Here is a 25,764-nt window from a genome sequence, read left to right on the forward strand (position 1 = left end):
TCGAGATCTGAAAACCTCATCTTTCTTTCTCTTTATAGTAAAGAAAAGTATGGGACTGCATTGCGATGGAGAAAATGGGGAGATGATTCACGATGGCTGAGGTGAGGGCAGAGCTGTTCGAGATAACGAGAGTAGGGTTGTTCGCAGTGGTGAAAAGTCATTAGTGGCTGCGATGGTGATTGGGAAGGGTTGTGGTGGTAGTGGCTGGCGACGACGGTCGGAGGTAAGAATTAGACAATGGAAGAGAGAGGCAATCTCTGATGGTGATGGTGGGGTACAGAGAGAGTGCATTGAGAGATTAGGGTTTAGAAGATTGCCTAAAATGGTAATTTGATTAAGGGACACAAATGTAATAAAAACTATAGTGATGAGGGAATTCTATTTCCACACACCACATTGTTTCTATGTACATCCTTTCTTACTCCACTCACTTAGTAATTTGATTTTTAGGTATTTATCTCAGTCCACACAACCTATATTCCAAATATTCCCATTTAATAAAAAATGTGTGCAAACCCTTATCTTTTTCATCTTTCAAACTCTAACCCTAACTAGCAACCACCTCACCGGCGGCAACGCAGTACCACCATTACCACCTCCCTTTCACTTCTAGTCGCCATCCCTACCTACAAACTCACCCAACGTATACACCAAATTTGAACCTCCATTGAAATTGTGTTTCAAATTTTGAAATTCCAATAAACTTCCATTGAAGGACCTCCATAGAAGACCTCCATTTTGAAATTCATCACTGGTTTTTTTCTGTTTCTTGTAAAAAATTAATAAACATACATTTTTCTATTTCATTCGAAAATATAGTATCGAACTAATATGTAAAGTTCGGAAGTACACTGTCAAACCAATGTGTTTGGATGTTGATGGTCGAACCAATATGTTTTGTTCGGATGTTGATGGTCGAACCAAATTCATTGGTTCAATGGTTGATTTCCAAATGGAGGCAATTCTTTCGATACTGGTTGTCCGAATGGTAAGAAAATGAGTCCTCTTCCCAGATCTAGGTTCCACGATGCTTGCGATGGTGGAAAAGGTTGCGTGAGAGTGGTGTGACGGTGAGGCGGCGACGGAATAAAGATATTACCATGTTTAGGGTTAGGGTTTAGAGGTGGTGGGTGGTGGCGGGTGGTGGTCGGCGATGGCTACTGCTAGTAGGTAGTGGCTAGGGTTTTAATTGAGGATTAGGTTTTGATTGAAAGAGAAAGGTGTAGCACTCTATTCTTCCTATTATAATGGAACTATATTTGACCCTTTGATTACCTTGATTGAGTACCTTCTTAGTTGTTATTTGAGCCTTGGTTAAGGTGTTACCATAGTGGTTGGGTGAGATTGAATCAGAAACTCCAAATTTGAATAATTGTTATTGAGTAGTTTTCACTCTTTCATCATTTTCTCTCTCCATACTTTGGATCTTGATGTGAGGCTAGAACCATTAGAAATCTTACTTCCGGGGCTTCAATTTGGACACAAGAACAACCCTAAATGGAGTCCAGACGAGAGAGTTATACCTGTTTGAATTTTGTGTTTCTGTGTTGGAAGCATGCTCGCTCAAGCGAGATTTTCTTCGCTTGAGCGAATTGTGCGATTTTCAGAAATTCTAAGAGCTTCTTTTGTACGCTCGAGCCAAGCTTCATTCGCTCGAGCGACCACGTCGCTAACAAACATTATAAAGTGACCTTTTGGCCCTAAAACTCTATTTTTTCTTCCTCTCTTCTCCTCCCATCCTCCAAAACGAAACCCTAACCTTCCAAACTCTTGATTTCTCTTCTATTTACCCAAGATTCACCCCAAATCTTTCAAGAATGTTGAAGAGCAAGCATAGATCAAGACTTCTACCGATTATTTCGCGATTTGATTGGAATTTCAAGTTGGGTCTTCATCTTTAGCTTCAAATCTTGAGTTTCGAATCTTGAGGTAGGGATTTCCTTGTTCCTTTTCAATACCTCATTTATAAATAGATATGTAGTAGATTTGTATTGCATAAAAATCATATCCATTATGGATTTCTTTGAAAGTCATGAAAGGGAACCTAGGGTTTGTTGTTTGGGAATGAGATTCTTAAATTGATTGTTGTTTGGGTTAATTGGGGAGTAATCTAGCATGTTTATGTTGAAAGAAGAAAAAGACCTAATTTAATGTTTTGACTTGGTGAATTAAAAATGGGTAAAGTTGAATAATGTTTGTAAATTTTTATTATGGGTTGTGTAAATGTGTTAATAGCTAAAAGGGAGAATTAACTATGGCATTGGAATTATTTTGGATTGAACATATTAAATTGAGTTGGGTTATGGCTTTGATATCCATGGAATTAGTTTTGTGAAATGAAAAGAATGGATTGGGATCAAGGGTGGAGTATGTTAACTTGGAAAATAAGAGAATTGAATTTTGAAATGGAAGAATGAAATAATAACACTATGTGAATTTCAAAAATTAACTTGAGGTTGGATTTAAAATCTCATGAGAGTTGAATTATTATAATATGTGTGTTGAATACATACATTTGGAGGTTTTGTCCTTAGTTATCTTACTATTGTTGTTGTTGGATTTAAAATCTCATGAGAGTTGAATTATTATAATACGTGTGTTGAATACATACATTTAGAGGTTTTGTCCTTGGTCATTGACGGAGGATGACATTGTTGTGTTAAATTGTTGTGTATGCATTACACTTGTGTTGGTTATAATTTGTTGAATAGTTTATGTATATGCATTACACTTGTTGGTTGTACTTCGTCATGTTGTAATGATTGGTAACGTATACTGCGCTGAGAATGAGAGGTACCATTACCTTCTAGCTAGCGCCTGGAGAATTGGCCGCGCTTAGAATGAGAGGTACCAGTACCTTCCAGCTAGCACCTGGACAGCTTGGCAGAGGTACCATTACCTTCCAGCCGGTGTCTGGTAAATTGGCATTTCATTGTGGAAAGGTGTATCCTTGGCTTACTGTGCTTAAGGCAGGTAGAGCAGAACTTATTTATCATTATTGTCTCAATATATCTGGGTATGTTATGGGTTATGATGGTTATAGTTTTGGAAGACCGAGTTGCGTCATTTGTTGATTAGATACTTGTTGGTTACTTGCTATTTCCTTTTGTACTAAAGGTATGCATGTATAGATATGAATGTGTTGGAAATGGACTTAAATACTATATTGAGATTGTGAAAAATGTGAAGGATGTTGGATACCTGTAAACATGTTTTGAAAAGGCAAATCAGGTGCAAGTCCGGGAAGTGAGAGGAAACGTAATGGGCTTGGTGAAATTGTTTTCTAGAATTTGTTATTGTCATATGAATTTTCGAAAAATGTAACAAGAAGAAAGAAAAGTGAATTGCTTACATTATTGAATGAAATTAATGATTTTGAGAAAAGTTCTTACATATGTATATTTTTGTATAAACTGTCACATTATTATTATAGTATGAGACTAAGCATTCATGACCGTAGCTATCTGTAAGTTGTTATTGTTTAGGATCATGTTGAGATCCCTACTAGACTTTATGTTCATCCCACGTTGCTAATCCTTTTTCAAGTGAACGTCGAGAAGTGTTTCAAGGTCATCGATCTTCTTTACTTGTTGGCCACAGGGCCTTTTATTTGTGGGCGGAATGCCATTGATGTAAAAGGGTTAAACCCTTCCTCTTAGTTTAAAAGATGTAAGCCTACGGGCAATTTATTTAAATACAACTCTTGTTGCATTCATATTATATTCGGATGAGAAAATCTTTATTCATGTGTTTTTGTAAATATATAGAGTTTTTGTATGTTATCTCTGAAATTGAATCTATAATAATGGTTTGGTAATGGAATCCGAGTAATAAAAAGGTGGGGCATTACAAAAGGGGCATTTTGGTAGTTTCATTTTAGGACAAAAATGTAATAAAAAAATTCATTAAGTGTGATAGAGAGTAAATGGTGTGTGGAAATAGAATTTCCCATAGTGATGGTGTATATTGAGAGAGATTGTAGTGTGCAAATAGAATTACCCTTTATTTTTTTTTCAATATAGTCCTTAGTGATGAAAATGGGTGGCGCTAATAGTCCTCATTTTTTTTTTAAGGACCCTTTATTTCTTTGAATCCTTACTTATAAAATTTAAACATTGATAAAATTTTTAAGGATCCGCATATAATATCAAAACTATCTCTCATCCAAAATATTATACACCCACCTAAACTGTCATTACAACCCCATACCGATTTTTCCCCCAGTATCTTATCAACACAAAGCCCATAAACAAATGAGAGTGAAGAAAAGGAAAAGAAAATCTTGAGAGATTGAAACCCAGATAATGAAAATGAGGCTTCTTCACAGAGAGATGGGAAGTTTCTAAGGGTGGCCACCTCTGTATATACAAAAAGAAAAAGAAAAAAAAAAGTCTATGATTTCATCTCCATCTCCAAAAATCAATAACCCTTTGGGTGTGTGTTTGTATGTACTCAGTACTCTGTATTTTTTTATCTATATATATGCATATTTTTGTTTGGTTTTCTTTCAACCTTGCAGTAACCACGAATAAGAATACCATATGCTATGACATTAGGCAATAAATGCTGGTTTAAAGCACAACAAAAGGCAAGAGAAGCTTCCTCTATGAGTCCTCTTTTGCATAGACCATCAATCAAGATGCTGTAACTCACAATATTTGGAGAGATATTGTTTCGAAACATCTATTCATGAAGGTCAAAAGCATAAATCATCATTAACCTAACCTAAGAAAATTGAACAAAAATCACAACGAGATTTCATAAAAATGTCTAAAATATGGGTATGTTTGGTTAAGTCTACAAATTTTGTCAGGAAAAAGATGGATTATGGAGGATGTAGGTACTCAAGAACACAATGAGAATGAATAAGAATGATAGACCATGGGGGTTGGGTGTTCAATTTTGTTTGATAAGATTGGGTGTTCAATTATGAGTATTGTTTTCATGGGAGTGAACGTTTCATTTCAATTTGTGTCTATTATAATGATTTTAATTGAGATTAAAATTGTTATTAATGAAATTGTCATTATAATTGATGGGGTGCTACTATTAGCACCCCATCAATTATTTTGGACCGCCTAGTTTTTTAGCTTTTTATTATTAATTATTTATTACAATAATAACCTCAAATGAAATTACTACAAAAGATATCAATAATTTTGGGACACCCCATCTTACAATTAAGCCACACACTCACTATATCATGAGTTAGGGTTTATGAGAGCATCCATCTCCATTACCACCAATCCATCTTCCCCAAATCTCACCTTCAAAACCTATCCACCTTCAAACCCTTTCGCAGCAATATTTCAGCGACAACGGTGGCAACCATTTGATTACATACACTTCTTCAGCAATGACAATGAGTGAAAGTTTTTCTAGCAACCACAACTCTCCATGGGATGAGAGGAGTATAACAATAAAAGCTCAGAAGAGGTTTATAGCTTTGATGGTATTCTTAGCTCATAGGAGATTGGTTTTGTGAGGGTAAGTTTTTTGAAAAAAAAATGGCAAAAATAATAAAAATGGTTTGTCATTCTTTCAGGACTAAACTTCCGAACATATGATCGAAATTCAAGATCACAAGGCCGAACGTTGTTTATTTGTTCGGGAATAGGTAATCGAACACTTCTTATTTGTTCGGGAACAAATAATCGAAGTAGCAGCAGAAGCAGGCAAACAAAGTAGGTCGGACCACCCTTGGGTGGTCGATTGGCCGGTTGACTAGGGAGTCGATTGGTGGGTGAAATCCTGTCCAGTTTTGCTTACACAGAGAGCATACAAGTATAGTGAAGCTATTGATGAATGTTAGAAAACCTACCAGAGAAGTATGAAAGTGGATTGTGTTGTGTGTATGAAAAAAAGTAATAGAAAAAAAAAATCAAACAGATTGACAAACCTCGTAATAAAGCAGAGAAAAAAACTTCTAAATCCCCACAAATTTTTTCCGCTAGTTTTGAGAGATTACACCGTCGTGGGTTTTGTTAGGATTTTGGGGGAGAGGCTTTTTGGAGTGTGGGGGTGTGCATTTGAATGGGCGAAATGTTTTAACTAGGATAATTTTGATATTATTTGGGGAGAGAAAATAAATTTTAAGGGTTTTATAATTTATAAGTGGGGGTCCAAAATAATTGATAAGGTGCTAATAGCAGCACTCAAAACATATCAATAGGCAGGGTTCTTAGAAAAATTGTGGGGACTATCAGCGCCACCTGATGAAAATACCCTTTTAATTATAGAAGCAAATTACATTTTACCCTCTTAAACTATCCCTCAATTACACTTTATCCCCTCAACTAAAAAGATGTTTGATTTTTAATTTAAAATACAATTTTTAAGTTTTTATTTTATTTATTTTTAGTAAATTTTTTTATATTTTAGTCAAAAAAAATTTAAATTTTTAGAGGCACCTAAAATTTAAATATTTGTGAATAATTTTTTGAAAAAATCACTAAAGACGAAAAAAATAAAAAAAAAACAAAAAACTAGTATATTTTTTGCAATTTTTTTTTGCCTTTAGTTAACTCTTTTTTTTTATATAGATTTCTTCATAAAATTTTTGCTTTGTTTGGTTTGGTTTTCAACTTTTATTTTTATTTTTATTTTTTAACAAACTAAAAATAATTTAGTGATAAAATGAAAAAAATAAAAATAAAAAGATCCAAATTCAAAATAATATTGGGTGATAGTTTAAGGGGATACAAAATAAAAAGAGTAGATGACAGAAGTTAGTTGTTACAATTTATAGTTGAGGTGGATAAAATGATAAAAGACAATAGTTGAATGGAGTCAAGTGTAATTTACGCATTAACGATCTCACAATGACTAAAATGACCTTTTACTATATGGCTCTGTTTGGTAGAGCTGTGGGAAAGTCCTTATAACTTATGCCTTAACAGCTTATAGTTTATAACTATGAACATAAGCTTATTTCTGACTTATAAATTAAGCAACTCCTGCCCCACTCAAAGAATAAGTTGATTTCTGATTTACAAAAAGCTATAAGCTGTATTGTTAAGCTAAACCAAACACATTAAAATAGCTTAAATTAAGCTGAAAGCTGAAATAAGCAGCTCTTAAGCTGCACCAAACAGGCACTATGTCAACTGTGCATTGTTAGTGGTTGAGTGTTTAGGATTCAATGGGCTTTATGGAGAGAATTCTATCCTTTCATGGTGTGTTTGTTTGGAGGGATTGGAGGGGAGGATTGGACTCATGTCCATTGGATCATGGAGTCCATTGTTTAGTTGTAAATTGATAAACTGGATTAGGAGTATGGGGGAATTCTATTTATACCCAAAAAATATTTAAGTGAGCCCAATTTTTTAATACACCCTATTAAATTATTTAGGGTTACAATTTATTCTCAATACACCTTTTTTGTCTCCCCAAATTACCCTTTTGAAGTACTCCCAAATATAATAAATTAAATAATTCAAATTAGTTTTGAAAAACTTTTCTTTTGAGCTTAGGATTAGTGACTTGTTTTGTTATTAATCTAATACACATTATTTTTTTCAGATAACCAACGTAATGGATATTAGCCACAATCAGTCAAAATTAAAGCTTGATTTTGATATATATATATATATATACATATAAGTTCATTATATTTAACCTACTTTGCATAATAATACACCAAAAGATTTCAATTTTATACTAATGGCGTGATTGGACTGTTAATCAACATGATTAGAACAAACAAAATTCATGATTTAGTAAAATAAGAAGCTGAAACACAAATTTAGGGTTGATGTATATAAGTCGAAATAAGTGAAATTTGAAGCTTGAGTTTGATAAATGAAGACTGTGTATATATACTGAGATATACATATACATATATATATAATCAAATGTTCGTTGAAAGCTACAGGTTTTTTAAGTGCAACTAATAATACAATAAAAAATAATAATATTGATAATAATGGTGCGTTTTGATGGAGTGGATTGAAATTATGGAGTGAAAAAGAAGAAGAAAAAAAATAATTGAAATTTGGAGAAGAATATGAAGATATTTGAATAAGAAGACATATAATTGATTAGGGTGTACCATAAGAAAAAAATAATATTTTATTTTAATATTTAATATATTATGTCTTTATTAGTAAATTCATATTAGGTATAATAGGAATTAAAATTTTAAAATTTAAGTTGGACGTACTGAGATAATTTTTGAGTTCAAATAGAATGGTTCGGAGTTCGGTTGGACTATCAATCCAACATATGTTAGACTATTGCATCCTAGAGGGGCATAAGATAGAATTGGTGGGATAACTATCCCATGAGATTAAAAGATAAAATGACATATTTGTTCTCCAAGTATTTGATTTAATTATGTATTATATTTTAATGGTAAATTTTTATTGATGTTTTATTTAATTTTATTATTTTTTAAAATAAATTTATTAAAATTTGATTTTGAAAAATAACATATATTTTATTGATATTTTATTTATTTCATTAAAAAACTATTTAATTTTTAAAAAATAAAATAAAATAAAATTTTATTTATTCTAGCCAAAAAGAATTAAAATGTTAAAGACGGGTTTAATATTGCTATAACTTACTAAATAATTGAAAATGGTAAAATAATCTTTTAGTATTTATCATTCTTCATAATATCCTAATCAAACATTGGATTCAATAAGATAGTCATTTCCAGACATCTAATTCCATAAAGAAAAAAAAAACGTGGGATACTTGAATAATAATAAATAAATAAATATGGGATACATATCATTTCCAACCAAATAGTTTAGAAATTTTGTATCCCATAATTAATAGTCCGGTGAATTATAATCTTTCTTATCTAGTCCGTTTAAACAAACATATAGTCAGGATATATTTAATTATTGAGACAAGACAATTGATGTAATTATTGAGTCGGAGAGGGTTAGATTAACAATAATATTATAATATTCACATTTTTATATCATATTTAATGGATCATATGAATTGCCATCATTAAATTAATTTAATGAGTTCCAATATTAGTGTATGTTTCTAATATGTATAATGAATTAAATGTGATATGGAAATATAATCATTATAACATTATAACTTGATAAAAGAAAGTAAATTACATTTCTTTAAAATATATGTTAGAATAATGTATAGAGAAAGGGAGAGAGAATACATTGTGTATACATCTTATATATTGAATGTTCAATTAGCTCTCCTTTATGAAGGAGAGGATGAACAAAAGTAGCCGAAAGTATGAGGGGATAGCATTAATAAAGTAAATTATCAGCTAAGCATACACTAACTAACAACTAATATACTCTAACATCCCCCCTCAAACTCGATGAGGATAGGCACAAACCAACTTGAGTTTGGAAAGAGTAACTAAACGTGAAAATAAACTAAAAATAAAATAAAATAGGAGACACTATATGGTCATGGCAAACCGATGTAGACGACATTGTATGGTCGTGTCAGACCGGTGTAGAAGACACTGCATGGTCGTGTCAGACCGTTGTAGAAACACTGTATGATTGTGGTAGACCGTTGTAGAAGACACTGTGTGGTCCGTTTCAGCTCTTTATTTTTTGCTTTCAGTGTGCTAATCTCTGCTCGCGCATCCTTGTACATGCGTTGGAGCAGAGAGAGTTGGGCATTTAATTGGTGTACCTCACTAGTTCTATGCTGCAGCTGGTGCAACAATTTGGAGACCGCAGTCATTGTCTCCATACAAGACTTCAGCATATAGTGGTTGGCTTTAATGTTAGTTTAAGCTACCATTATTTGCTCAACTGACAGTATCGGAAAGTTCAACGGAGCAGGGGCAGGGGCACTCTGTCCCGAAGCGCTTATAGGATCATTAAGGTCTGGAAAAATGGAGCAAGAGCCGTGGTGGTTCTTGCAATGTCTCCTCGAGAAGCAACCGTTGTCGGACTGGAGAAGACACTATGTGGTCGTGTCGATATACATACAAAGATATACAGAGATATATATATATATATATCGCCTTCGAAAGTTGCGCCGGACACACGACTTCGAGCGTTGTGTCTAGCACGCGATTCACGTGACCAATAGAGCATCGTTCTGCCTCGGCTCTCACTCCCTCTTTGTCGTCTTTGTCTCTTCGTTCTTTTTTTAAACCGAGGCCTGTGAGAGAGGCAGAGAAAAAAGTTACGAACCACTCGGCAACCCCTTTCACTTGCATCCTCTGCATCCTCTAACATGGCCTCTTCCCGTGGTTCTCTCACCTTCTTTCTAGACCTTAATGATCCTATAAGCGCTCCGGGACAGAGTGCCCCTGCCCCTGCTCCATTGAACCTTCCGACACTGTCAGTTGAGCAAATAATGGCAGCTCAAACTGACATTGAAGCCAACCACTATACGATGAAGTCTTGTATGGAAATAGTGACTGTGATCTCCAAGTTATCGCACCAGTTGCAGAATAGAACTAGTGAGGTACACCAGTTAAATGCCCAACTCTCTCTGCTCCAGCGCATGTACAAGGATGCGCGAGCAGAGATTAGCACACTGAAGGCGGAAAATAAAGAGCTGAAATGGAAGGCCACAGTCATGGTCCGATTTGAAATTTCGCCGTACTCTGCGTTTGATGAACAGCGAGGCGGCAACTCGCTCGGCGGTCTTGGAAGCACTGAGGCAGGGCCGTCAAGGGTCGCCCAAGACGAAAGCAAGAGGAAGAGATCGGCGGCAGAGTCGAATAAGTGAGGTCGGCATGTGGCCGTCATCGAAAAAGAAAACAAATCCCTTGTGGTTGTTGTGGTTGTTGGTTTTTGTTGTTGTTGTTGTTTGTTTGTTTTTTTTTTTTGTGTGTTGTGTTGGGGCACCTATAGCTTCAACTCTCTAATGTAGAACTTTGAACGGGGTTGATCCTCGACATGAATAAAACGAGTTTGTTGTGCAAATTCGGATGGCATGAATGGTACAAGACGGAGCAGAAAAATGAGGTGGTGTATAATTTTATTTTTTTATTTTATTTTTTTTAGTGAGAACAAGTCCAGGTTATACAGGAAATAAAATAAAGAAATGATGGAAAGAAAGGTGATGGTAGAGTGGAAAAGTAAGATAAGAAAGGTGACCTGGGTGGTGGAAAGAAAAAAAAGAATGAAGTATGTTGATGGAAAAAGAAAGATATAAAAGGAAATAAAGTTGAGGTAGTGGGAACAGGGAATCTGGAAAGGGGCTTACCATCTGAGCTTTATAATAATGAAAGGAGTAATGCAACGTATCATAAAAAAAATATCATGAAATTGATCATGAAAGATTTTTTACTGTTAGATTACACATGTAAGATAACACCACACACTAATTAAGGGATGAAAAATCTTGATAAAGCATTTCATGATATTTTTTTCATAATCCCTAATATTATTCCATCTTATACATTGAATGTTTAGTTAGCTCTCTTTTATAGAGGATGAACAAAAGTAGCCGAAAGTATGAGGGGACAGCATTAATAAAGTAAATGGAGCATACACTAACTACAGCTAAGCATACACTAATTAACAACTAATATACTCTAACAATATAGATGAATTCTTACTTGTTATTTGCACTTACAAAACTTAAAGTATATCTATTTTTAAAAAATTTATTTTTAAGTATTGTATGACCAATGCACGAAGGGTCATTTTAAGTAAATGAGTCTGTCAAGCTGTTGGATCCGAACTTTTTTGAAAAAATAAACTTGAATAACTTGTGTGTTTGGTTTGTGTTTGTAGAGTAGTTTTTAAGATAAAAAGTACGAAAATTTATTTGATTTGTCATTTTTCAGAAATGGCTTTGGAAAATTGTTTTGGAGAGAGAGTTTTAAAAAAAGTGATTGAATTGAAGTATATAAGAGAGAGAGTGATTTTGAAAAGTAAATAACTAAACAAAATTTTGAAATTTTTTTGAAAAAATTTGTTTAGTTTGATTACTCTTGAAAATTTATTTGTAGAGAATTTTTTCCAAAAATTTTTCTGGAAAACAAACCAAACAAGGCTGTTTTTATAAAAGAGACATCATTTTCTATTCAGAAGGTGATGTCATTTATAATCTCAGTATATTTCAAACGCTGGAAGACCTTGCCTTGTTGACTCTAATAATTTCAAAAAAATTATTTCCTTTCTAACCTTCCAAAGCTTAACTCACATCCACCCCCTACCATCTCCTCCACCACAACATCGGACTATCACCCCCACCCTTTTTTCTTCTTCTAAACACCACCCACTCCACACCCTTCTTCTCATTTTTTGTTATTTAGCTTTTTATTTTCTTCTACCACCTATTCAAATTTATCTTTTGCATAGATTTATGATTTTGGAAAAAGGAGGCGTTGCTGTTTTGGGGAGGGTAGGGGCGAATGTGAGTGTCAACACAACGAAAAGGAGACAGAATAATTAGCGACATGTTAAAATGCCACTAGCAATGTCAAGAGTAAAACTATTAAACAAACCAAACTTGAACATAATTTTAAACTTGTTAAATCTTCAAGCCAAATTTGAATAAACTATTACTCGGTTTGATAAGATTATATGTACTATAAAAAATCAAACTACTTCGGCTTGTTAAAAACACGTTTGAGATAAACTCATTACGTAAACAAACCCAACTTAAACAATCTACTACTTGGCTTAGCTTGCCTCGTTTTCAACCCTAGTTGGGACTGGTTGGAAAGGAGAAGGCTAGGGGTAGTGGTAAGGGAGGTGGCCGATAGGTAGGGAGGGATGTGGGGTGCACTTAAATTTACCTCCTCCGCCACTACCATCACCACTCCCATCACCACTCCACCACCCACAACCATTCTTCATTTGCTACCACTCAGATTCCCCATCACCCACCTTCATCTGTGTGGGGTCGCCACCACCTTCCACCCTACTCCCTTTCTCACATCTAGGCCACTTTCCCCATTACAAAAACCATTCATGACTAGCCTCAATTTCTCTATGCTTGCCAAGCCAATGTCAACCACTTAATACTTTTAGATTTTGAATTTTCAAATATAGGCCAAGATCTACAAAGATTTTGTTGAGCTCTTAAAAATAATTTAGCTGGACATACACAGTATTACGAGGGTACTGAGACCATACATCAATGGTAATAAATTAATTAAATATAATGAACAAAAATTTGCATAAACTAAAGCAAAAGAGCACAATACTAAAGCCAAAAAGAAAAAAAAGAAAAAAAAAAAGGAAAAAGACACTCTTGGTCTAGGGTTCTTCATCTCTTTGTAGAGTTATTATCTAGTATCTGCTTCACATATCCACAACCATAGCTTCCACTGGAATGCTAGTTTTCTGAACTTCAAATAAAGATGCCAACAACACTTGATTGAAAGTCTCATTGCATCGGTCATGTGTCTCAAATCATTACTGTGCGATTCTGGAGATAAATCACTCCCTCTGCATTAATCAAGTAGAAAATATAATTTCAGAAGAATGAAAATTCATAGCAGCTGGCACTTAAAAAGTGCATTTTTGTTTTATTTTTTGGCTGCTGCTGGTGGTGCAATGGTTAACACTGGTATTCAAAATCATAAGCTGATGTTTTCTGCATTTTCTGGTGACAAGACCATTTTCCAAAAATTAAGACACAACATGGTAACAACACAACTATAAACAAATACATATTTTGCGTATAAAGATGAAAAAAACAACAATTTCTTCATTTTTTTATATTACAAATACATCTATAATTAATTATATCAAAACAGCAGCAAATCATTTTTACAAATTCTACATATTGACTAAGAAGTTTGAACAAAAAGTCCTAATATCTATTTTAGATAAACTCTATTAACAAATAAATCAAAAGTTCTAAGCTTTAGAAATCTCGTTTAAATCCTAAAAGTCAAAAAGCATAGACATGACAGGTTAAATAGGTATAAATCCATATTATTTAGAATTTAACAATTGGTTTCCAACTTCTTGTGTGTTTTACATCCTTCGGTGTATCCAAAGAAAAAAGAAATAAATAAATTTGACACTCTACATGGCGTCTGACACATCTTGGTGTGTTCGAGGCGTGTCTATGTCCAACAGTGTCAAACATGTATACATCAACTTCAATGAAGTGTCCATAGTATAACTTCAAAAATAATGAAAAATTAAAACTCATTCTACATGAAAAAGCATTTAAGTTCTACTGTGGACAATTAATGAGTTTTAATTTTTCATTATTTTTAGTTGTTTGTGAATGTCAATTAACAATTTAAATATATGTATAAATATATTTTTTTGTCATATTCTCATCGTGCAGGTATATCTTAATTTTAAGAAAATGTTGTTTGTATTTGTGCTTCTTAGTTTATAACTAATAGGACACAATTGAATAGGTCATGCAGTGTCTGACGAATGCCAATGCCCGACATGAATACATACCTTTGTACAAGTGTGTGCTTCTTACCCTTAGCACAAAACACTTCGTCTTGGGGTGTCCCAACCACATGTTTCCAACCTTGTTCGATGCCCATATACTATTTTGGTGCCTTCAATATCATCAATGTGCCTCTTTCCTTTCTCAATCACAGGCTTCCCTAAGTACCCTCTACACCCAAACTTCTACCACCACCGCATTAGAGACCCAATCCGATGGACCCTTACCATGTGTCCCTCCTCCCATCACAAATCTTGAATTGCCCAAGCTATACCCCATATTAAAATTGAATTTGATACAATCTATCCTACTTCTAGATACCCCTCCACCAAGGTATCCTTTAGTTCCACAGCCATATGCTTCTGGCTTGTCTGAACATCATGTGGCACCTCTTTTTTTTTATTAGTAACAAAGAATTTTTTTTATTAAAAAGATTAGGGTGAAAAAGAGATGAAAAAGACAAGGCATCCGAGAAATCTACCAAGTAAGAGAAATAAAAAAATAAAAAAAATAATTAAAAAAAAAACTACAAAATTACATATTACACAAAACTTCAAAAAGTAGCAAATTTTACCCAATAAGCCCCCTATGTCTTCCAATTTGTCTTCAAACACTCTTTGAGTTGCTTTGCAACCAAAATTAACCATATAACCACAAATTACACAGCACCAAAGAACCCGAGCTTTAGGATTAGAACCAAAACCCATTAATTCAATACAAAGCAAATCAATACAAGAAGAATGTATCACCCATTCCACCTCTGCTGCATAAATATACCCTCCTCCACCATTGGGCCAAAGCCACTGAACGACGTAAAAATAATAACTATTTTCCTCTCCGTCTTACATACACACTATTGAGGATGCAAGTGTAAACAGCAATTCGGCCTCCTCCCGAATCATGTCATTAGTATTAAGTTTCTTATGAGCCATAGTCCAAGCAAATACTTTAACCTTAAGTGGCATATTTGCTTTCCAAATCAATTTATGAGAGACAAAGATGAGAACATCTGAATTATCACAAGATTTACCACAAAAAAAGAGACAAAAAGGGAAGAGAGAACCCAAATGAAGAGACCACACCCTTTATCACTAACTTGAGTAACCAAAAAACCCCCCTCACGAATAGATATTGAGGCCTCGTTTGGAAACAGACTTTTTTAATAACTTTTTGGCTTTTTGGCTAAAATGTGATGTAAAAAAAACTAATATGTTTGGGATGACTTTTTGGCTTTTTACAAAAAAATGTGCAAAAAGTAGAGAGAAAAGGGAATCTTTGACTTTTTTGTATGAATTGTTGGCTTTTTTATTTTTTTAGTAATTTTTTGGCTTTTTAGCTAAAAGGGACACTTGCCAAACAAGGCCTAAATAAGCTAAGAAGCACAGACACTATTAAGGTGTCTGACACTTCCCGACAATCAATTGGACACTGATTGTCATTTGTTGAACACATGTCTAAACGTGTCGTTTTATTTTTTCTAAATTTTTTGAACTTGGACAGACGTGTCCAATCCTTAAACACACGTGGAACTCATTACAAGTTCAAAAAAAAAGAAAAAAAAAAAACTTCAGAATCTAATGAAAAAAGAAAAATAAAGTAGATTTCTAACTATTAATCCATCATTCTTTAAACTTTAAAAATTGGTTATGTTAATTAACTTTGAACGTAATATTCATATATATGATATATAATAAATATACAAAACCCTATATTTTGTGTGTCCTGCACGCATCATGTGCTGTATTTTTTATTTTTAAATTGCCGCATTGGCATTTCCATGTTGTGCTCATGCCATTTCACTTGTCGTACTTTCAACTAGAGAAGCAAATTCGTTAGCCTCACGATCTTTAAGACTCCTTAAGAAACGAAAATTCCACTAAATCAAAGAACGAGATAAAACCACAGAAGCAATCAAGGCATCATAGAATTGAGATAAACAATACAAACAAGGACCCAATTAGCAAATGAACATACTCTCCATTTCCCACATTAAGTCGAGCGTATTGGGAAAAACATGCAAAATTTTGAGAAATGCAGTTCCACAGAGATCAGTAATTCCCCAAACAACCCACCCAAGAGTTCTCAACCATTAACTTGAAGCCCATACTCTTAATGGCAACATGCCATAGGGAATCGCGTTGCCATGGAAAACCATCCCAACTAATCAAGTGTTTAATCCCATAAAAACTCCCTTAGCACTTTTTTTTTCTTTCAAACTATTCTCCACACTCACTGAAACTTTAAACAAAGATAAATAATAAATGAGAATGCTTGCCAAAACTGATTGAACCTAAGCGGATCTATGTCCTTTCAAAATCAAAGCTTTTTTCATCAATCATATCTTTTATCCAAAACAAAAGCCATAAAAATTTGACTTTGAATTACCTCCCAAAGGAAGCACTAGATACTTCATTGGATCCAGGCACAACCAAAAAGCCTATCCAAACTTTGTAATCTTTACGTTGCGAAATTAAACTCTAAATGGAACTCTTATTTATATTTATCTTCCACCCAGAAACCAACACAAACACTCCTAACAAATAAATCAAATTTACCATTTTAGACTCGTCACCAAAAGAGAAAAACATGGTATCATTTGTAAACTATAAATAATATAAAGAAACACAATCCTTACCCACCACAAAACCATCCGCGATTCCCACCGTTTTTAGCTCTATCCACTAGACGACTCCAGACATACCACTACTAAAATTTTTTGGAGTCAAAAAGCAAAAAATGAAGAGGTTAAAATAAGGGCATAGTAATTCTAAGTTGTTTGACAGGGTTGCAAATATAAGAAAACTCTTTGACGTCGTATCATCATTTAATTGCAAGACCACCTCAACACCTCTCACCTATGGCATTAAAAGCTGCATCATTCCAGAAGTGTAGGTAAGGCCTAAGACGCGAACACAGACCTACATGGGACCAGCTGTTGGCATAAAGCAACACCCAAACGACGACAACCAATTGTTCACCCAAGATTGGCCATCCTGCATCTCTTGAACCTCTGCACATTGCAAATAACTTGCCACCTCAGCGCATGATGATTTTTAGTGTCACAGTCCCCAGTCTGTCTATATGACTATTGAGGGGTTATCTGGCCACTGCTACAACAACACAAACTCTAGGAAAGATCTAGAACTCTACAACCTGACCGAGCAGCAAAGCTTCCAAAAAAACTTTGAAACTCTAGCCACTTCCAACCATCCTCCCACCACAATTTAGCAGATTCAAAATTCCACCAACCGACCAACACCAAACAACATTTCAAAAAATTCTCACCCCAGCTTCTCTTCGAGACATCAACAAGCTCAAAACTAAGAAAAATGACTGATCAACGTATTCACAGCCCCTTTCAAGCATGCCTCCCTTATTTGAGACTGACAAGGAGAAACAAAACTTTTGAAAATTTTAGTGCAATGCCAGCCACTTCCATTTGTACAACTAATTATTAACCAATAGGAGCAGATCCATTGCACAGTATAAAGAGTACTAGGCATCGAAGTAAATCTCAAAGAAAAAGAGATTTTCCAACAATTAACTTACCCAACTAACTCTACATGCGCGTGTATAATGTTTTATTTTTATGTAGCTGGTCCCAAGGCCAGATAGAGAAGGTTTGGGTTAGGTAGCTGACAAACAATGTAAAACTTTGATAGAACCCTTACGATGTAGCACTTGTACCCTTTTAAAACTTTTGAGAAGTGTATTTGAATCCTTTATTTTATTTTGGAGATCTTTAGTGTTGTTGTATTTTGGTTTTGGGTGAGTGAAAATCAATTTAAACTTGTTGGGTTTCATTGTTCGCACTTGTTCTTGTTAAAAGTTCCTTGGAAACTTAGAAAATTCTATTCTGGGGTCGACACCAGCCTTCCTAAGGGTCGATCCTTACCTGTTAGTGAAGTTTTTGGAAGTGTTGCATGAAAATAGGGTAGACACCAGTCTGGAGAGGGTCAACCCTCTTATGTTGCAAAATTTGTGTGTTAGTTGCTAGAATATAGGGTCAACCCCCTCTTGTCTAAGGGTCGACCCCCCTTGCTTGTGCCAGATTGTTTTTTCTACCTAAGGGGTCGACCCCCTTACCCGAAGGGTCGACCCCTGCGTGTTTTTTTTCAGATTTTGGGATTCGAATGGACCCTACCCTTGGGGGTTTTGGGGCTTATGATTTTATTTGACCTTAGAGCAATTTGCTACTAGTATAAATAGACCCAAACCACTTTCCTCTCATTACTTTTTCTCCTCTTTTCCTCTCGACCCGTGATTTCTCTCCTCTCTCTAAAACTTATCTTTTCACACTTAGATCTTCAGATCTACACACCTAGAGCCATCTTTTCACCTTAGTCCTTTGAGAAAGGTTGTAAATCTTGTCAAGGGCTTTCTATTGATCCAAGTAGTTCGTGGTTTCGTCACCGGTGATTTTTGGGTTGTTTTCTCTTCACTTCAAGAGGTAGGGATTTCTTTGTTCCTTTCCAATACTTTGTCTATAGATAGACATGTGGTAAATTTTATTGCATAAAAACCATATTCATTATGGATTTTCTTGAAAGGCATGAAAGGGGATCTAGGGTTTGATATTTGTGATTGGAGTTGTTAAGTTGTTTGTTGTTGGGTTGTTTGGGAAAAATGATTTATTATATTTGTGAAGAGAGGGAGGAAAGCCCTAATGTAATGTTATTGAGTTAATGGATTTAAAAGGGAGGAAGTTGAATAATCCTTGTATTTTGCTAATATGGGTTGTATAATTATGTTTATACCAAAAGGAAATAAAAAGAGATGTAACCACGGTATTGGTATTGTTTTAGACTAATCATGTGAAGTTGAGTTGTGTTATGGTTTTGATACCAATGGAATTGGTTTATAAAATAAAGATGATGGTTTTGGTTTTGGTTTTGGTTTTGGTTTTGGTTTTGTAAAATGACGAGAATGAATTCTTAGAAAATGGTTGGAGTTGTGTGGATTGGAAAATAAACAAAAGTGGTCTTTTTGAAAGAAAATGAAATCATCACCCTTTGTAAACGAATAATGAACTTGAGGTCAGATCTTGGAACCTTCACATATTATCATTGTTATTGGACTGAAAGTCTTGCAAGAATTGAATTTTCGTTTTCCTTTCGTATTAGATGTAGAAATAGATAGATATGAAAGTAAATGGTGGGGTTGGATATTTGAAATCTCTCACCTATGAAAATATTGATAGTTTATCTATTTTGGAAATTGTATATATGTTTAGAAATATATGTTTTGGGCTATCGGTGGAGGATAGCTATGACTATTGTAGAAATTGCATGTGGACTAGGTGAATTGAAATTAATCACTTGTGCTTGTCATTGAATATGACTATAATTATATACATTAGATATGTATGGTTATTTGGGAATGTAAAGGGGTTGTACTCCATATGTGATTATGTGTTTATATACATTGTGTATGTATTACACTTATATTGTTATGCATTCTAGTATATTGAGATGGGTGGGAATGTACTTGCGCTTCGAATAAGAGGTATCATTACCTTCCAGCTAGCGCTTAGAGAATTGGTCGCGTTTAGAATGAGAGGTACCAGTACCTTCCAGCTAGCTCTTGGAGAACTTGGCAGAGGTACCATTACCTTCCAGCCAATGTGGCTGGTAATTGGGATTTTGTTATGGAAGGTGTATCCTTGATTTGGCATTTTGTTATGGAAAAGTGTATCATTGGCTTACCGTACTTAAGGCAGGTAGAGCAGAATTTATTTATCATTATTGTCTCAGTCTATCTGGGTATATCATGGGTTATGATGGTTATTGTTCTAGAAGGCCGTGTTGCCTCAATTGTTGAAGCAGATAGTTATTGATTGCTTGTTGTTTTCCTTTTGTATTAAAGGCATACTTGTATAGTTATGAATGTGTTAGAAACGAACGTAAGTATTGTGTTGAGATGGTGAAAAACGTGAAAGACTTTGAATACTTGTGTGAACATGTTTTGAAAAGGCAAATCAGGTATAAGTCTGGAAAGTGAGAAAAAACGTAATGGGCTTGGTAAAATTATTTTCTTCAGAAATTTGTTATAGTCATATGAATTTTGGAAAAACGTAACAAGAAGAAAGAAAAGTGAATTGTTTATGTTATTGAATGAAATGAATGATTTTGAGAAAAGTTCTTATATATATATATATATATATTTCTGTATAAACCATCACATTATTTCTACAGTATGAGGCTAAGGATTCATGATCATAGCTATCTGTAAGTTGCTATTGTTTAGGATCATGTTGAGATCCCTACTGGACTTTATGTTCATCCCACGTTGCTAATCCTTTTTCAGGTGAACATCGAGAAATGTTTCAAGATCATGGATCTTCTTTACCTGTTGGCCACGGGGCCTCTTATTTGTGGGCGGAATGCCATTGATGTAAAAGGATTAAACTCTTTCTTTTACTTTAAAGATGTAAGCCTACAGGCAATTTATTTAGTTATGCTCATTTTGTATTTAATTTGCATTCGGATGAGATAATCTTTATTTATTCTTACTCGTTGATGTAAACAGTTTTCCGCATGTTATCTCTGAAATTGAATTAAATTAATGAATCTGGTAATGGTTCCGAGAAATAAAAAGTGGGGCGTTACATATGATTATAAATCCCGAGAATATTTCAGCCCTTAATTGATTGAAATGGAATAAGATTCATGTAGTCAACCACAAATAGTTGGGACAAGGCTCAGTTGTTCAATTTACACAACTAATTTTAGTTTAATTATAAGTATTTTAGGAAATTGAAATATCCCCAATTGAAATATTAACAATACTACTACTTTTACTAAAGCATCCCCAAAAGTAGGAAAATACCAAAAATCTTTATTTCACTCCATTAACTTATCAGAAAAATATCTTTATTCCCCGACTATATTCTCTTGGAATAGCTTTTTCCATTTCCCTCCAGAGTTTCCAACAAACAAACAGAGCATTAGGAAATTTTAAATTAGATTCATGCTTACAGGGGCTGAAGTAACCAACCATGCCCCACTCTAACACTTGCATAGAGGTCCATTTTTTATTATTAACCTTTGCTGCAGGGATTAGATTCAACATCACAGGCCTTAGTCCATTTTTTGTTAATAAACTTTGCTGGCTGCCCCCAAAATAACTTCACTCAGGCAAGACCGGCATTTCATTTTCTAAGAAATTTTTTGGGTAATCCACATACATAAATGCATATGCTCAATCATATAATTAGAGGGGGGTTGCAGATAGCTATTAAATAATTCTAGAATGGGTGGCTAATTAGCAGAGAAATTTTTGTGAGAGCAAGGATGATAAGACAAACTTTTCCAGATAACAAACATGGAAGACTTTGAACTATGTGAAAAATTACCACTTGTGCCTAAGGTTGTAAGCATGTCATATTGGTATGGGGAACAAAAACAAGCAAGCACCAAACAAATGTCAGTGTTTCTGCGAGAATCGAGGGAAAACCACAGGAACTCTAATTGAATATGTGTGTGCAGTGTGACATACTAAAAGAAAGAAGCAATTACCCTTTGACGTTTGGGGCTTGGAGAGGATGGTGGATTGCCATGTCGACTACTTGACGAGGCCCCTCTGTTTGAGTTGTCCTGAGCCTGTACATATGTAAAATGTTCAGTTAGCAAGGCTAGACAGCCATTTTACAAATGACTCTCCAAGTTGGAAAACAAATACCGTAAATTTCATCTTTAACACTGGGGAAACTCTGATAATAACGGAAACTCACTTGTGTTGAGGATGCTTGTGTAGTTCTATCCTCAATATCGCCCGCTCCCTCAGATGATGGAATACTTGACCCACTTGTTGTGCTTTCAGATATGATGGGCATGATCTGACGAAGTAAATTAGACAAGAACAGTCCTTCATTACCCTCTCTTGGTGCAGCAACCTGAGTAGTGGCAGCACTCTGAGTTGTTCCTGTGTGAACTGCAGCAGAGCTTGTACCCATTCCATGGAAGTTAACGTCACCAACATGGATATGCTCTCCAGGGAATATAGACCTCAGCAACTGATCAAGCCCGCCATGAATCTGCGTAGAAAACCCTTGACCAATTTCTGTCCCATCACCTGATGGAATGTTTCCTGAAATACAAACAAGTTTCATGTGTTTAACAATTTATTTATTTATTTTTAATTTTTTATGAATCTTTCTTTCTAACATGCTCAATTAGTTTTAAAGAGTATAACTGAAGAGTGTATAAGGTTATACTATATAATAATAAAAGCTTAATATTGATCAATCTACTATATTATCTTCATATATACAATATTATTTTCATATACTATGTAGAAATCAGTACACATTACAATATGGACCGTGAATCATTCAAATGGAGATTCATTGATCAAAGACACTTTAATTTGAAACTAAAGACAGATCAAATGCAGAGTAGATGAACTATGCGAGAATTGCAGATGTATATAGATGATGATTTACTCTATTTAAATGCATGCACACATGCAAGCACACAACCATGTGGTGAGAAGGGAGTGGTTTCCATGCACATAAGTCAGAACCCATGGCCACAAGAAATACAAAAGCTTGAATTGTGAAGGTGAATCAATATTAAACAGGAACCACAAATTTGTAAAATGCTTTTGTTTACCACACAAAAGTCTAATTTAGAAAACAAAAAATATATATATTGATGTCTTAAATTATGCGATGCTTGTGGTTTCAATAAGCCACTACCTATGACACACAAACACTCCATTTTAGTCACCATATCCAACCATGTCCAACACATGTCAGACACTGATGCTTGGACACGTTGGGATATGTGTCGAACATGTCACATGGCATAACATCTTTTATTATCATTTTTTCACAAGACACGTTGGGGGACACGTCAAGGACATGCATGTCCTACATCAAGGACGCACGTCTTGCATCCAGACACACCAAATGACACATGAATGTTCAGCATGAATATGGAAAAGTGGAAGAGAAGATAGGAAGGATGTAACAGGTATGCAAGGCAAAGGAATCTACCTCTCCCTACTCTTGTTTGGTTGAACGTGAAAGAAAACGAAAAAGAAATGAAAATGTATTGCTGGATTTTACTATTGTACCCTTAAAATTAAATTGGAAGGTGGTGTTCGAAGGATAAAATCATAAAAGTGAAAAAAAGAGCCCTTTCGCTTCTCCTTTCACACACTTTTGAATGAAAAGGATATGGCAGGCCTCGAGAGGTGTATCCCTTTCTCCTTTCCCTTATCCTACTTAACAACAAGAGACATCCTCTCTGTCCCACCTCTTTTACTTCCCTCCTTTCCATCAGTTGTATACCAAATGGACCATTAATGTATTCATACTCAAATAGAAGTTTCAAGTTTTCACATATTACCCTTTTAAAATGCAGATATTGATATTTTTAAACTATCATTCCGGGAAGTTACAAATTTTTCTCAAATTTTCACACTGAACAACTGTTTTGGGACATTCCAAAGAGGAAACTGGAGCGAATTAATTAGTACGGAGGGAATATTGCTACTTCGGATTAGGACCAAAGAAGTAATCATAGCATATATAGAGTAAAACCCTTCAACAGTGAATCAGTGATGGAAAGAGAACCATCAATCGGCTGTCTTACAATCCTACCAAGTTTTTCTACCTTAATAAACTTTCTGAACTAACAACGATACCGTCTAGATCAAAGAAATCATAGAAGTCACAGTAAGTGCAGAGTTACCTTCTGCACCAGGAAGTCCAATGTTCTGTTGTTGTACTGCAGAATCAGGATTATGATGTTGCCCAGATTCAAAACCAGCAGGGTGACGTTCATCAGATGCTTGGGGAGCCCTTACATTATTCAAATTTCCAGAAGCTACATGTTGAACTCTTGCAAGAACTGGATAGAATAACCCCATTGAACCATGAGATGAATCAGAAGGGGAGCGCCTGACAGAAGTAGGTACTGCAGCAACCACAGTCCTGATAGGAACCACCCGGATTTCAGATTCCCTGGTAGAAGATGGACTTCCAGAGGCTCCTGGAGTCGATTGCTGATTGGAAATTCCACCACCAGAAGTTGGTGGGTTGTTTTGCACCGAAGACTGCTGCGCACCAGCTGGTTCCCTTTGATCAACAGTGGCTGACGGCATCAATGAACCTAACAGAAAATTTGATATCAGTACGGAGTTAGAGACAACCAACATGATCTGGAAGAAATTTACTTAATAATTAAACATAAGGAAAAGCATTATGATAAAGGTGGTAAAAGTGTCCCCAGATCTGAGACTACCAATAGGTGTCGCACCTGTGCGTATCCTGATGTCAATATTTCTTGGAAGGAAACCAGAACCAGGAGATCCTCCAGTCAATCCGGAGCCAAGTTGAACACTTCCAGCAGGAATTGCCCCAAAACTTGTCCCAGGTTGAAAAGGAAGAGGCTGTTCAAAATTCAGATTGAAGTGATTAAAGGAAGGAGGATTTTTTTTATTTTTTATTTTTTATTTTTTTTTGGGGGGGGGGGGGGGGGGTGTTGTAATGTTAGATGGACAAACAAAAGCAATTTCAACAAATGTCAAACATACCTGAACCATAATAGGATTGGGACCAGATGTGGATATATACACAGCAGGACCAGCATTAACAACAGCATCAGCCTGAAGAAAGTTGTAGTACCACGAGCAGTATCACTATCATTATCTAAAATTTTTGCTAACATGTCCTCTCCTAAACCACACACTGGTACAGGCACATGGCCACGCATTATCAATATTAAATGCAAATTTAAGGTCATGTAAAAACAGAGAACAAACATAAACATACCGGTGCCTGACCCATTCGCAGTGTCATGGTTGTGCGGCCAAGCTCAAGCATCAAAGCACCTAAATCTCGAAAAAGACCTGCAGATCTTAAAGTGTTGGATTGAATGCTCATCCTTGTCAAAGGGTCATTCACAGTTGCCTGATCCTCTAGTTGTCTTGCAAGTTGCTGCAATATGAAAGAGAAAAATTCCAAGGTTTTGTCAATACAACAGATGCAAAATCATTGTGCATGTTTTTCAGGTAACAACTTGAAGCTTCTTCCTTAAGAATGGAAAACTGGAAAGAGGAGTAACATGTATTCTCCCACTTTCTAGGAAAAACAGAATTCAAATAAAAAAACTAAGTTGAAACAAATATATCATTCAATTCTACACTTAGTGGGGCCTGAGACATCTGAGACCACATTACATGCAACATTTATAAGGAAACTGAAAAGAAGGCTTATTACTAAGATGAGGTAATATCTTCTAAGACTACATTACATGCAACACTCGTCGAAGTGAGAAACATGAGTGGCAAAGCTCCCTTCAACGTTTCTTTCTATAAATTACATGGAGATGTACACGAAACTCCTTTAAACTTTAGAAATTGAAGTTATGTTGCATATTTTTTTATTATCTTGGAAAAGAATGGTATCATCTACAAACTGAA

General features: G+C 35.0%; 1 protein-coding gene across 4 annotated transcripts in view; it reads right to left on the bottom strand.

The window, feature by feature from the left end:
* Positions 1-12,971: 12,971 nt before the first annotated feature.
* Positions 12,972-25,764, bottom strand: part of LOC114313770 (ubiquitin-like domain-containing protein CIP73) — a 31,999-nt gene continuing 19,206 nt past the window's right edge. For all 4 annotated transcript variants that reach the window (XM_082894573.1, XM_082894574.1, XM_082894571.1 and 1 more), the window contains exons 10-16: positions 25,115-25,279; positions 24,877-24,948; positions 24,600-24,732; positions 24,033-24,452; positions 22,067-22,422; positions 21,852-21,935; positions 12,972-13,361 (exon numbers count right to left, since the gene is read on the bottom strand). In XM_082894573.1, coding sequence (XP_082750699.1) covers positions 13,353-13,361; positions 21,852-21,935; positions 22,067-22,422; positions 24,033-24,452; positions 24,600-24,732; positions 24,877-24,948; positions 25,115-25,279 — 1,239 coding nt within the window. In that variant the 3' untranslated portion in view covers positions 12,972-13,352. The remainder of the gene's footprint in view (positions 13,362-21,851; positions 21,936-22,066; positions 22,423-24,032; positions 24,453-24,599; positions 24,733-24,876; positions 24,949-25,114; positions 25,280-25,764) is intronic.

This window comes from Camellia sinensis, chromosome 11 (genome assembly GCF_055761805.1).
Source record: "Camellia sinensis isolate YWXY chromosome 11, ASM5576180v1, whole genome shotgun sequence".
Classification (NCBI taxonomy): Eukaryota; Viridiplantae; Streptophyta; class Magnoliopsida; order Ericales; family Theaceae; genus Camellia; species Camellia sinensis.